Source organism: Pseudopodoces humilis, chromosome 2 (assembly GCF_049639895.1).
Source record: "Pseudopodoces humilis isolate 2021_Gansu_Grassland_sample_001 chromosome 2, ASM4963989v1, whole genome shotgun sequence".
In the NCBI taxonomy this organism is placed as follows: domain Eukaryota; kingdom Metazoa; phylum Chordata; class Aves; order Passeriformes; family Paridae; genus Pseudopodoces; species Pseudopodoces humilis.
The window spans coordinates 40,679,847-40,693,879 of record NC_142201.1 but is presented as its reverse complement, the minus strand read 5'-3'; the positions used below and the strand labels follow the sequence as shown (position 1 = coordinate 40,693,879).

Sequence of the window (14,033 nt, the reverse complement as noted above, 5' to 3'; positions counted from 1 at the left end):
CTCTGCCGAGGGGTCACAGAGGATTCAGAGGCTGTGATAACTACAGAAGATGAAATGATAAAACCAAGAAGAGTGGTCCCTTTTTATGTTTGCCATATCACCTCAAAGACAAAAAAGTGAAGGTATTTTTTCAGGTTAGTGGAAGAGGTAAGAAATATTTCTTTAGAAAAACCCACCATCTACTTTTTCAGCATGTTTTTCTTAATTAAGAGAAACCAGTTATACCGTAATATTTATTACTAAATAAACTTTGAACAAAAGTCATTGACATATTTCTAGAATTAAAGAGTTTTTTCCAAATTTTGTATTAAAACTCAAATATTGTTTTATCTTCAAAATATTTTTTACAGAAAAAATGATGAAACACTGCATTAAGGTCTGCCAACCCACAATTCACAGAAAAAGAAGAGTTTTAAAAATTTTTCTCCATAAGTAGCCTTCGTATCACAGGAAATAATGTCATTGGAATGTTAACTGTGCTCCAGTATTTCAAGTTTGTTACAATTATAGCTCAGAAAAGGGAATTAACATGTAACAGACAGTAACACAGTAAAAACAGGAGAAAGTTTAAGGAAATGCTTCTGGAAATATCAACAAGAACACCTGCTACTTCTTGATATATTTACCCCCTTGTTCCCCTTAAAAAGGGGCTTTTAAAGTTACAGAGTAGGTAAGTTTAATCAGTCATCTACAAAAGCTAATAGTGAACCAACAGAGAAATGGACAGAATAATACAGGTGTTGTATTCAACTTTTGTCAATCAATTTATAGACTCAAAATATGCAATTTCTCCCCTTGATTAAAAATAAAACCCAACTCTTTGAAGTGACAAAAAACTATATATATTACACTGTAAAAACAAACTAATACAGATGAATAATTCCAAAACAAAAACAAATTTAACTCCAAGTCCCAAAAGCTGCAATCACAGTTAATTATTCTTAATAAGGCAGATTTTACTTCAGTACACTAATTTATAACATTATAAATATTCTTCAATCTGTACAGGTTTTTTTAAATCAATACCTAGTGAGATGAGAGTATTGCACTGAAAGCTGAAACTAAGAGGTTCAAGTTATAAAGTGCTGAAACCATTCCAAAGTTGTGCCATACTGTGTTTCTTTACTCATCATGGTTCATGTATCTTGAACACATTAAAAGTCTAATGTGGCCACTTGATTGCAGGCTTTGAAGAAAAGACCATATGAGGTAGAAAAAACTCCTTCAGGTTCTGTTCCACACTATGGACCACTGAGCTGGGCGAACGGGTCTGTTACAGGAAAGGGCTCCAAAGCTTTCTCCGAGTTTTTCCAGTTGTGGAAATTTTCTCTGTACCATTCAACTAATATGGAAAGAATGTTGATGAGTCAGGCTGACCAGAGATAACAGGGAAATCCAAATATTCCACAAGTATAAGACTAACAGTGTGCTGCTTATGGAAGATTTTAACCTATAATATTACAAAAATCTAGTTTAAACAAGTTCTTAAGTTCTTTGTGCAAGTCTTATTATAGCACTAAAAAATTATATTCTTTTATTCTGTATAATGTAAATTCATTATTTAGAAAGCAGCCAATATTATGTAAAATTCAAGTGTTACATTCAATCTCTTCATATATACCCATTTCCCCCTCTCCCTCCTCCCATCACTCCTAAATCAGTGTAAGTCATCAGACTTACTTGTTTTCGTTATTCCTTCTTTCCAAGGCACTTTAGGTCTCCATCCTAAGTTGTGCATTTTTTCTGAATTCATTGGATACCGGAGATCATTTGTAGGCCTGATGAAGTACAAAACGCACACGGAAAACAATCTGATTACACTACTTCATTACTTAGAGATGCAATACCTCACACTGTCTTTGAAGGAACATTAGATATGCTTCAATTTTGAAAATTCCCATCAACATGAACAGGTTACAGTACCTTCAAAAAAAACGTGGCAGCTGAGTGCAGCTACAACAACACAATTCAGTTTGCACAGTCAACTACTTGAAATTAACTAGAATAAATATTAATTAGTATTTTACTGGCACAAAAATGAACACAAAACTCAAACCACTGCCAACGTATTTGTGCAAATCAGTGCATTTGCAACGTAGAGCCAGTTTTCTAATATTAGCATTTACATTTTTCATCGTGGAAACCCACAAATTTAGACATACTTCAGATTTAAAACACACAGACTACCAAAGCAGCATCATTACAGTGGCTCATTACCGACATGAACTTAGTAATACTGAATATGTAGAATCCCAAGCTGCAAGATTCAACTCAGGAAGATACATTTTATATTTAAGCATGGCAGAAATTTTCACTTCTGCAGTCTGGCACATAGGCAGCCTAGTCTAACATTCCTGCTCTACTGGCACTGGCATATTGAATAGTCAAGGTACATGTGCAAGTACAAACCAAGTATTTATCACTGTTACTATAACATGCTAATCTTGAGCAGAAGCAGAACTAATTTTTCTGTAGCAAGTAAACCCCATGACCTTTAAGTCACTCATTATAGAATTAAATAGTCATAAATTAGATATATTAACAGTAAGACCTCAACACTCCCTTAAACCCGTATTCCTATGTGGTTAGTCTTCCCAAGCCCATTTATGTTTAAACATGAGCAGACAGGGCCCAATACACATGAAGAAATATCTCAAACAGAACTACACTGAGAACTCCTAAACATTCACATCATGTGAGCCAAAGGCAATTTGTTGAAAGTCCTGTGATACACTCAGATAGGATTCTGAAGACCATTTCCTTTTAAAAACAAAAGTTAGTACATTTTTAAAGACACTTCAGTTGCCATGATAACAATCCAAATGTGAACAGAAAGTGAGAATTCTAAAGGCCATAATATTTAACTGCTATCAGCAGACACATCATTTTTAATCACTCTGGAGAGAGTGATATCTAAAGTAAGCAGAGACTTATTGTTGCTGTAGAAAAGAAATGGATATAAAAGAACAGAGCCAAACCAAGCCTGAAACTAAGGACAGAAACACACAGAAAAAGCATATATATAAAAGCTACCCATTTTTACCACTGCCCTACCTTTGGTACCTTAGAGCTTTACATCTACTTTTGAGATAGCAGCTTCAGTTTAAGACAGAAATCTAAAGTTAACTACACTCCATAGGCACATATTTCTGCCTGTGGATACTAGGTCTTCCTACAAAGTACATCTAAGTCTGAATTAGTCACATTAAGACCAAAATACTAAAGCTAAGTGAGAGAAGATGGGACTCATCTCTTTCAGCGATGCTGAATACACTGTCCAAACTACCATGAAGAAAAGATTTAGTTGCTCTGTAAAACCTGTCCTCATCCCAGAGAAGACTTCAGTAATGAGCAGTATGAAGAAAGTTTGAAGACAGAGATTAGCATTTCATGTTCTCCTTCAAGACATTAATTCTGACCTACAGATCCAAATAATAAAGGAAAATCCTGTTTTCTATACAGAACCTTCATCACAGATGTCAAATCCACTGGCAAAAAAAAAAAAGGAAGCAAAACAGCTCTTACTCCCCCAAAAGCGTTCCTTTAGAGCAGAAACACTTCCACAAAAAACTATTTGATTAAGAGTCTCAGAAAACCTTCAGGACAAAACTATCTTGCATGTGCAGCACATCCTGCATGTCCTCCACATTCCTCACCTGTCTTTAACATAATCCATCCAGTGCTCCATTTCAGACTCTGAACTCGTCTTCTTTATCTGCCAAGAAAAAAAACAAGTATCATTCCCATACATCTTGGGCTGTCTAAACATGTATTTAAAAAATAGGGGGTTTTAAACAAGATTGAAGTTTGTTAAGAAAAAAATGCCACCAAACAAAAAATAAAAACCACAAACAGAAATGGTCTTTTGTATAATGAGTCTTCAAACTACTGAAATTATCAAAATTATCTAGAACAACTCAAATCTGTCTCCTTCATCCAGAACACTGCCAGAACATCCATAATCAACCTGTTAGATTTTAACAGTTCCATATTCTCAGACTAAAACTAAAGCAGTTAGCGTGAAAAAAAATGGTAATTAATCATGATGCCAGTCATAGTCAGGATATATCCCAGTCAGGGTAACTGATGTAGCAGCCCAACACAGCCCATACTGGAAACTTACACAGTCCAGCTGCCGCAGAAAGGGCAGCACATCATTCTGCTGCAAGGATCTTCCAACACCCAACACAAGTCTAAGCACTTTCAGAGCTACAGAAGGTCTGTGGAATTATTCATATGTGCAATGAAAACCATTAAAGAAAAGCATTACAACTGTTTACTCACTAAATGGATTAGCTCCTTAGCAAGCTGGGCAATGGACATCTCAAAGTTAGTTCCAATGTTATAAATTTCACCTGGTTTCCCCTCTTTCAGGACAGTAAGGAATGCTTCTACCACATCAGTTGCATAAAGGAAATTCCTTCTCTGAAGTCCAGAACCATGAATACAGCTTAATACAAGAAAAAGATGAAAAAATGTTGTTAACCCTCAAATAGACACATTCAATTTACTGGACTGTGTTTTAAGCAGTTTTGCTGTTAGATGGTTGCCTGAAGGTACCTTAAATAGCTGACATGCAAACAATCCTTTACTTTAAGGAAATCCTGTTATTAAAATAGGTGATTCAGAACTTAATTATATAATTATCATTTCATAAATGAGCAAATATTTATAAATGCAATTACAGTTTTATAGGACAAATACTACCGAAAAAATGCGTGTTACCTACCATTTTCTATTCTGTTGCAACAAAGATATAAACTTTGGAATAACCTAAGGAATTGAAAAACAACAGAAAAAGAATTACTCCACAATTTTAGAAGCTGTTACTCTACAGAGAATGAGGAACTTCAACAGTTATGTAGCATTAAGTATTTTAATAATATCCTTTAAATATTTCTAAGTTTTATTAAATCTAATGAAAGAATGTATCAAGCCTAGAAACAGCAAGGATTTTGGTTTGTAAGAGCAGATGCCTCTATTGTTGTATTGAAAACCTTATCTTTCTGGCTGTTACAAGTGTAACATTTTTACAAAAATTAAAGAAGTTTCCATTACTTTTGCACACAGCATTGCATCAGAGTCCAACTAGAAATAATTATTGCCAACAGTTCAGAACAAGGTTTAAACATGCAGTAAACATGAGTAAATCTAGAACCAAACAGTTGTTAAAATAGTTAAATTTGGAAGAGAATCAACAGAGAATTTTAAGATAACACAGATAAAGTGACAGTGTGCTAGCTACCCAAAGATTTACATCATGTTCATCTAAAAGCTTAGATCCATTCATGCCCCAGACACTTCAGAACAGTTGCCCCCACTACTGAAGTCCTTAAACTGAAGCCATTAGAAGACTACTCAAATTACTTAAATTTAACGTCCTACTCTAAACACACGAGCATAATACTAGATAAAACTAAAGATTCATGTAGCCTAGTGCTGAGTTTTTAGCAGTAACTAAAATATGGTATGTGAAGAAGAATATATGTAAGTTAAAAGCAAGCAAATACATCCCTGAAATATACTTCCAACAATCATGCAACCTGTGGCAATACACAGATCAATGAGAAATGTACTCTAAAAGCCATTGCTTATCCACCTGCAATAATGTAGGTGAAAATAAATTTATTTGGGGGAAAAAAAAAGGTGAAAAGCAATTTCAATTAAAAAAAAAAAACTCCATAAAACTGTAAAATATAGCTACATTGCCCACCAGTTCCAAACTCCAAAGAGTAGATGTGATTATCACTTTCATTTCACCAGTGTATTTCCATTCACTAACAAAGCAGATTCTGGTACTGACTTAAAAAGGCAACTCCTTCAAACAAACAACCCTTTTAAGCAGTTACCCTGCAAGATCTGTATGAACACATGCAAAGACAAGTCATTTTACACTACCTCTCAACTTATATATGAATGCTATAGCTCCATCTTATATTCTGTACAGGCTGGAACACGCCTTTCTATACCAGACACTGTATTCTCAGTTGACCTTTTGAAATGTTTCCCTGAGTTATTAAACACTCACAATTACAGAACATGATGTGAGTTGATGTAATTTGTGGGGGAACTCAGTCAAAATATCATTTGAAAAATAGAAAAACTACAAAACAAAGTTGCTGTCATAAAATTCATTTAAAATACAAGTCTCTGATTGAAGTTTTATCAACAATCAAAAAATATGTGTTCAGGGTAAGACATGTTAGTGTAAGCTCAAAATATATAATCACATACTAATTGCAAGAGTGCTTTTTTCAAAAGTCATCCCACGCACAAGAGAAAAAAGTAACATCACTGCAACCCTGAATTCTGGTACACTGAAGCTCAGAGTAAAGCACAATTTAACTTACTTTTTCTGGATACTGATGTGGTCCATAAACATTACTGCTCCGTGTGATGACAACTGGAAACTGGAGAGCATCAAACACACATGTGATTACATAAGAAAGCAAATATCAGTAAAAACCTGTAGCTTCCTGCTGATCAATAAACAAACCGACACATGCACAGTGCTTACTCAAAAATTTGCAAGCTCTAACAAACCCCTTACAAACATTACTGAATTGAGCTCTCTATATTTCTGTCAAGCAGGCAAGGGCCTCAAGCATTCTCAGCCTGTTAGGAGCACAAGTGACAAATATTTGAAATCTCTCTTGCTCTGGAACCACCACAGGACATTGCATATGTGTATCTGGTTGACTGAAGACAGGCTTGCTCCTACTTATTCCAACGTGTTTCACAGGTCATTAACGTCCTATTCTTGTTCACTTTATAGAAAAAAAAAATCATATATCAAAACCAGAAGTCTGAAGTGTCCAAATTATTAAATATGTATGTTTGCTTAAACAAATCTGACTAGCAGACTTTTTCTTTTTTTCTTTTTCACTTTAACTATAAGCCTAGTCTTAATACAATTTGAATTATGCATGTTTTACTTCTGTGTAATACTTCTTTATTTCCTGCAAGCTTAGCATTGGTTTTTAAATTCCTAATGTTCTCTTTGATCATTTTATCAAAGCACATTTTTAGATATTACAATTTAAATTTAAAAAACAAAAATTAAAATCATCTAACCTGTCCCCACTGTCTTGCAGTATATCTTCATAATTTATTGGTGGAGATTCTCTAACACATCCAAACTACAAGACTAACAATAAGGAAAGAGGTGGCACTGTATGGACTAGTATTTAATTTTCTTTTATTCTCTTATGCACATAATACAGACGCTTAATTACAAGCTTCAGAGTTTTTGAGGCTTCCATGGACTTACTTGGTACCTTTCCCAGTAAGACTGAACAAAACACTCTGCAGCTGCTTTAGAGGAGGCATAGGGATTTGTTGGACGTTTTGGTGAGGATTCATCAAATTCCTAAAATGAAAAGAAAATTTTGCATTACTCAATTTCTTTTGCCCAGATAAGCCTTAAAGTTACGAAAGAAATAAAGATCCCTAAATATCCAAGCTCATCAGTTTGACAAAGTCCCCTTACAACAGAAGGCCATAAAAAAAGCCTTTTTATTGAATATAGGAGGCAGCCAGATTACTAGCAGTAATATTTTTATACTTGTCACAGAGTTACCTCACAGCAGCAAGTCCTTAGATTTTTATCTTATTAAATAATCACTGTTGCTACAGGGAGGCTTAGTATTTTTCAGGTTCATATTGCCTCAGAGAGCAATTGGGCCACCACTAGCAAATTCACCTTTCAGTCTTAAATAAAAGAGGTCTTTTCTTAAATTTTTCTGTAACTTTATTTCTGTAAAAAATGTAGAATTGCAACCCAAAAGCTCCCAAAGCAAGGCTTCAACAATTCTGATCAGTTCCAGAGCAGGTATCTTCCAGGCTATCCTGATACTTGAATCTACTTCTCACTTGAAGGAAGAAAAAAAACAGAAGGAAGAGGGATACTACACAAGGTGTGATTGGTAACAATCACCTTAACATGGTTAAAACATTTGCTCTTCTTGTCCAACCTTTGCTTCTGAAATGGCCTTCCTCCCCTAAAAAAAACTCTGTAAGAACTTCTAGTGTGATTCACAAAGAAAATTAAAAACAGATTAAAGTTCTCTTTTCAAGGCCCAAAGACAGAAAAAAATTCACTTGAAGGTATCATCCAAGCCACAGGTCTACACACAAGAAAAAATCATCCTTGGGTATCATAAAAGCCTACAGATGCAAATAGTGTTGAAGGAACTGATAAAGACAGTGTGATAATAAGAAAGTACACAACTCTCCTGAAGGACATTCATATTTCCAGGGACTATGGCAAAAGGCCCCTTAACTGTATTTATGCCTTTAAAAAGATGAACATGCGTAATTTGCCTTTTTACTGAGCTAAATTACATTTCGTGAATTAAGGTCAGGTATAAATTCTCAAAAATTAAATATCTGCATACAACAACATGAAACATCTGAATATTTATTACAGTAATACAGGAATTGTTTCCTGTTTGAATTGTCACTACCTACAGTTCTGTTAGTATTTTACCTAGAATATTAAGCAGTTCTCTGCCTGTCAAGCTGTGCATATTACTGAAGTCTCATGAATGCTCCAGGACAAAACCTGTATAATTCATTGCTTTCACACTATCTCTGAGGAGTAGTGACACCATTAATGACCCAAATCTCACTGCTTTAGACAATAAACATTCAACATAAAACAAGCTATGAAAAAAAAAAAAATCAAGACAATTTTGATACTCAGCTTTCTAAAAGCAACCAGTGCTTACTTAAAATCAAACATTTACAGAGGCCAAGGAAAGTTAGACTCAACTTTGTTTTCATTACAAAAAGCAAGTAAACTAGAAAAATCCTCATGCATTTTCATACTCACCTCATCAGTGCTACCTCCATATACTTCATCTGTACTAACATAGACAAACTTCTCCACATTGGCTTCATGTGCAGCAGCAACCAGCACATTGGTGCCGTAAACATTCACATAGGTGAATTCCAGCGCATGCCAAAATGAAAGATCTACATAAAAAAAAAAAAACCAGACTATTCTGACTAAATTTAGGCAAGACAGGGCTATAGGTTCCACTTGGAGGCTGCAATATAGACCTAGCAGATAGCAAGGTCCTTATTAAATGTAGGCACCTTCAAAATCCTTGTTCTCAACAAGAGGCTGTAATCTTGAGAAAAATCTTGTTGGTTATGGACTTTATAATCTAAAACAGCACTGGCTAAATACAGTAAATACATTCAAAGACAGTTGCAGTAATATGGACCCATGACTATTAACTCATTAGCACCTGCTTTGATTCTTACAACTGTTCTCCTGACCTAATGACTTTGTGCCTATCAAACATGACAATTTTCAAAAGTATTTTCCTGGAGTATTCTTTGAGGATTTCTTCTCGTGATGGATGGAGTATGGTGGGGATTGTTCTTACTAAGAGTGATACTGAAAAGCAGCCATCTGAAATAGGCACTTTATAATTCATTCTCTCTTCTTAGCATGGAGATAAGATTCCAATGGGACTTAAGCCTAATCCTTCAGCTTTCACACTGTTTTTTCATGTGACATTGAAGCCAATTAAGTAAAAACTTCAGACTATGTACAAAGCCCCTCTCCACTGTCTTTATGACTCCCTCAGTACACTATCAGCTACATGTGAGTCTAGACAGAATTTAAAAATGTAATGCAGACAAAAAGGAACATTACCATTTATGTGCAATGAAAACAAAACAAGTTAGATGAAGTGCTTTTTAAATCAAGGTTGTGAATCCCTCAGAGTTAAAAAGACCACCAGACACTCAGCCATGTGATTTGTAGAGACAAATTGGATCCTTGGTTTATATGGAAGGAAAAGACAAAAAGTATACTGGCATATATTTCAAGTAGGTATAGCACAGAAAACAATACCAAAACATGCAGCAATGCTCACCTACATGTGTTTGGGCTGCAAAATGAAGAACTATATCTATTTTCTCAGTTTCAAAGAGTTGCTTTATAAAATCAGGTTCACAAATATCTCCCTAAAGAGGAAAAAAAAAAAAAGCAAATTATTTTTGATAGAAAATAGTCAGCTTCCCTTTATACCAAGTGTCACGTAAGAAACCATTATAAAGGTACGAAGGGAACACAGGATACAAACAGCATGATCAACTGAGTTCTGGGCCATTTATCAATGCCATGTCTAAAATAAGACCATACATAAAAATTCACCCATTTTTTATAAAACTTCAATGAAACTTATTTCAGAATTTGTTACTATTAACATTACAAACAGTGATGTGTCCAAAAATGCACACAATAAAAGTACAGCGCGGAGCTCCAATAGTGAGGCTGAAATGCAAAGTTCTCAGAGCAAAGAAGAGTTCCCAGTCTGGCAAGCAGGCAGGGACATCTAGTGGTACTGCAAAAGGAGAAGCAGATTCCCACTAAAGGGGATTAGTTTATGTCTTGCAAGGGTTTTGCTGCTTGCTATTTATTCCAGTGACTTATTTTTTAATTTACATATTTTTTTTAAAAGAGACATTATTTTGAACTAAATGGCTAGTTACTGAATTTTTTTTTAACTGAAATTCAAATTTTAAACTGGAAGTTTAGTACCTCTATGCTGAACAACAGAAATTGTGATTAAAACATATCTTTCATACAGCCCCTGAGTCAAATTTTCTAAACTTACTGCTCTAATTCCCAAAACAAACTTCCTTTCTACAGTACCACTACAGAGTATATCATTCTTGCTGTCTCCTAAGGTCAGTACCAATGCTACAGTTCTAAATCATAAGGGCTGCACATCAGAGACTGTCTTTTCCAGCACATTTTCTCCTGCCAGTGAAAACTGCTTGCTTGCATACCAGCTGGATGTTAAGCTGTGATCAACTGTCCCTAAAAACCAAAAAGCAGAAATAAACAAACAACCCAAACACACACCCCAAACCACAAAAAAAAGCCCAAACCCACAACAAAAAGTTGGCATTATTTCTACTTATGTAAGTTTTGTGACAAGATATTTCTACCCTTGTTCAAAAGCAGTATATCCACATCATTCCTAGTTGCTGTTCCACTGCTTCACATAGAGATCTGACTGTTTAAAGGATATCTTGTAGAACTCAAAGCTCTCCCCAGCAATTAAATGTTAATATCTACCCAAGTCACAAGGGTTTTATACTGTATTCATACATTTCATATTACACACTGGAAACAATCAAAGACCTTAGGAAGGTAACCAAAAAGCCACTTTGGTCATGCTGAAACTGCACACATGTGCACATCTGCATACAGGCTGACCCCTTCCTCTCATGAAATTTTTATCCCCCTAGCTCAGAGATAATCCCTTACTGAAATAAAGGGGTGGTTCACAAAAACATAAACAGCCATGGAGATCATGAAGAGGTCAAGGTAAGTTCAGCTTGCAGCCTTGCCTGAATCTAAGAAAAAAAGCAAATTTACATCTACTACCTCTGACAAAGGTGTGTTTGAGGTGCATTTCTCAGATGTCCTGCAACCCTGGGCAGACCCCAAGACAGAGAGATGAGCATCAACCTTTTGCAGACAGGAGGAACCTCAGCATACAAGCCCAGCAAGTCAAAATATTAATCTAAGCAATAAATCAAAATCCATCTCCTCTCTGAAGACAAAGCTGAGTAAGTAGTACAGCAAAAATCCATAAAATGTCATGTTTTGTGGAAGAGAAGGCTTTATCACCTGGATAAACTTGTAGTTTTCCTTCCCAGAGACAGTTTCAAGATTCTTCAAGCTTGCACAGTAGTCGAGCTAAAGACACAACACAACATCAGTAAGTGGGCTTCATGGAAGCAAAAAGGAAAACTCAAACCAAACCTAACCACTGGAAAGTCTGAGGAAAAAGTAAAAACTTACTTCAAAAAATACTACTTCGTAAGCAGATGTGAAGCTTTAAAAGCACAAATCTCCAACAGATACCCTAACTGCAAAAATTCTTAAACAGATGTTTAGAGCTTGAAAAGCTTTGTTCTTTTTCTGAACACCAGTTGACTTTTTTCTTTACAGGAACAAATGGAAAACCAAGCAAAAATTAGTAACTAACAACAAGCCACATAAATTTCAACGTGTTATAGGTTGCATTAAAAATCACTTAGAACAGTTATCCATATCAAGAAAGAAAACAAGCTATTACCTTATCCAGATTTATAATCAGATAGTTTGGATAGTTTTTCACAAGAGAGACGACTACATGTGAAGCACTGCAGAATAGAAGAAAAACATACTTTACAATTATATACTTGGCTTTAAGGTAATAAAGAGATGACAAATTCCAAATAAATCCACCATTTTCAAAAGTCTTTGGGGGAAGAAGGGGATATATTCAAGACAGATGGAAGACAAATTGAAAATCATAATTTTTCTGATATATAGTCTATATGTTATCCTAGTATTTTCTATATATAATTGCATATGGTTAAGAAACTAAAATAATAAAAGTTCATCCTATAACAAAAGAAATCAACACTGCCCACAGTCACATTAAAAAACCCTGTTATATGTTATAGTCAACTGGCATTCTAAAATACTTTTACTCTCTACAGCTTACATATGAGATGTCGGGGAGACTCTGATACCTAATCTATGAACAGTCAACACTCCTAACCCACGACAGTGACTCCCTTCACTCAAGTCCCTGACACTGCTGCTAGCTGAAAGCGACAACCAGGTGGCACTGCCTCTTTGGCACGGTCTTGCGTATATGAAGCTCATTCTGAAAGTTCAGGTTACTTCAGGGGTTATTCACACACAGAAATTTAACCCTCTCACAGTTTCTGACTCCAAGCACCCTGAGGCGCTTAAGCTTAAGATGGACCAGCCCTTTCTCTGACGCAAACTGAGCCCACAGCACTGGGGGTTGATATGAGAAATAGCAGCTGGCTCGAAGCCCTGCCACCTTCAACCCAAAGAATCCATTAGGCTGGAAAAGACCTCAGATCATCGAGTCCAACTAAAGACTAAACACAACCTCGTTAACTAGACCATGGCACTAAGCGCCATGTCCAGTCGTTTTCTGAACACCTGCAGGGACAGTGACTCATGACCCCCCTGGGCAGCCCAGTCCAATATCGAATCATCTTTTATGTAAATAAAATCTTTTTAATATCCACCCTGAACCTCCGCAGGCGCAGCTTAGCCTGTGTCCTCTCGTCCAGCCATTTGCTGCCTGGGAGACGAGGCTGAACCCCACCTGGCTACACCCCTCTTTCCGGAAGTTGAAGAGAGCGATAAGGTTTCGCCTGAAGGCCCAGGCAAAACAACCCCAGCTCCTTCAGCCGCTCTTCATAAGGCTTGTGCTCCCAGCCCTTCACCAGCTCCGCTGCCCTCCTCCGGGCAGCCCCGTCCCGGCTGAGCCCGAGTACAGATTCCCACCGCCAGCGCCGGGCGGTCCCTCCTTCACATTCTCGCCGCAGGCGAAGGACGGCCGGGGCAGCCTCGCAGCTCGCTCCCCAGCACTTACCACCTCACAACCCACGACAGGGACGAGTCACCAGCAGCCCCTGAGTGAGCGTGGCCCGAGCCAGCGGCACCAAGGAACCGGCCCGGGACGGGCACAAGGGAGGCGGCACCGCGGGACCCCCACCCGCCACGTCTCCCCCACAGCCCTGGAGAGGAGGCCGCCGGTCCGCTCCGGACCCGCGGGGCTCACTCACATAAAGCCGGCGCCGCCCGTCACCAGAACCCGCTTCTCAAACCCCGGCGGCGCCGCGGGGCCCGCCCGCCCCGACATCGTCCGCGCTTTACGGCAACGGCCCCTCACTCCCTTTCCCCCACGGCTGCGCGTGCGCGGCATGGGCTCGTGGGTTTCACGAGCAGAGTCGCAGGGCCTGTCAGAGGCCCATTGAAAGACCGCCTTCCTCGCTCCCCGCGCGGCCCCAAGAGCGGAGCTGTCACCGTCTCAGAGGCCACAGGCAGCGGGACGGGCGCGGCGTGTGAAAAGGGCCAACGCTTCGCCTCCGCATCCAGCGGCAACTGATGGCCGTCTCTTTTACGACCATGGATCTGCCAATTTACGGCCGTACCCGGCAACGGGACACGTTGCCGCAGGGGCCGGGCC

The 14,033-nt window shown here is 37.8% G+C and overlaps 1 protein-coding gene across 2 annotated transcripts; it reads right to left on the bottom strand.

The window, feature by feature from the left end:
• Window positions 1-300: 300 nt before the first annotated feature.
• On the bottom strand, window positions 301-14,031 carry TGDS (TDP-glucose 4,6-dehydratase). Of its 2 annotated transcripts, none has more exons than XM_088051038.1 (12): window positions 13,871-14,031; window positions 12,111-12,177; window positions 11,660-11,728; window positions 9,891-9,981; window positions 8,834-8,976; window positions 7,271-7,369; window positions 6,351-6,410; window positions 4,730-4,773; window positions 4,285-4,450; window positions 3,657-3,715; window positions 1,681-1,778; window positions 301-1,342 (listed from the first exon to the last, which is right to left on the bottom strand). In XM_088051038.1, the coding sequence occupies exons 1-12, from the start codon at window positions 13,972-13,974 to the stop codon at window positions 1,242-1,244; spliced, it is 1,101 nt and encodes a 366-aa protein (XP_087907164.1). In that variant the 5' UTR covers window positions 13,975-14,031; the 3' UTR covers window positions 301-1,241. The 2 variants fall into 2 exon arrangements, with proteins under 2 accessions (XP_087907164.1, XP_005516855.2); XM_005516798.3 differs by having other exon boundaries at window positions 13,630-13,962.
• Window positions 14,032-14,033: the final 2 nt, after the last annotated feature.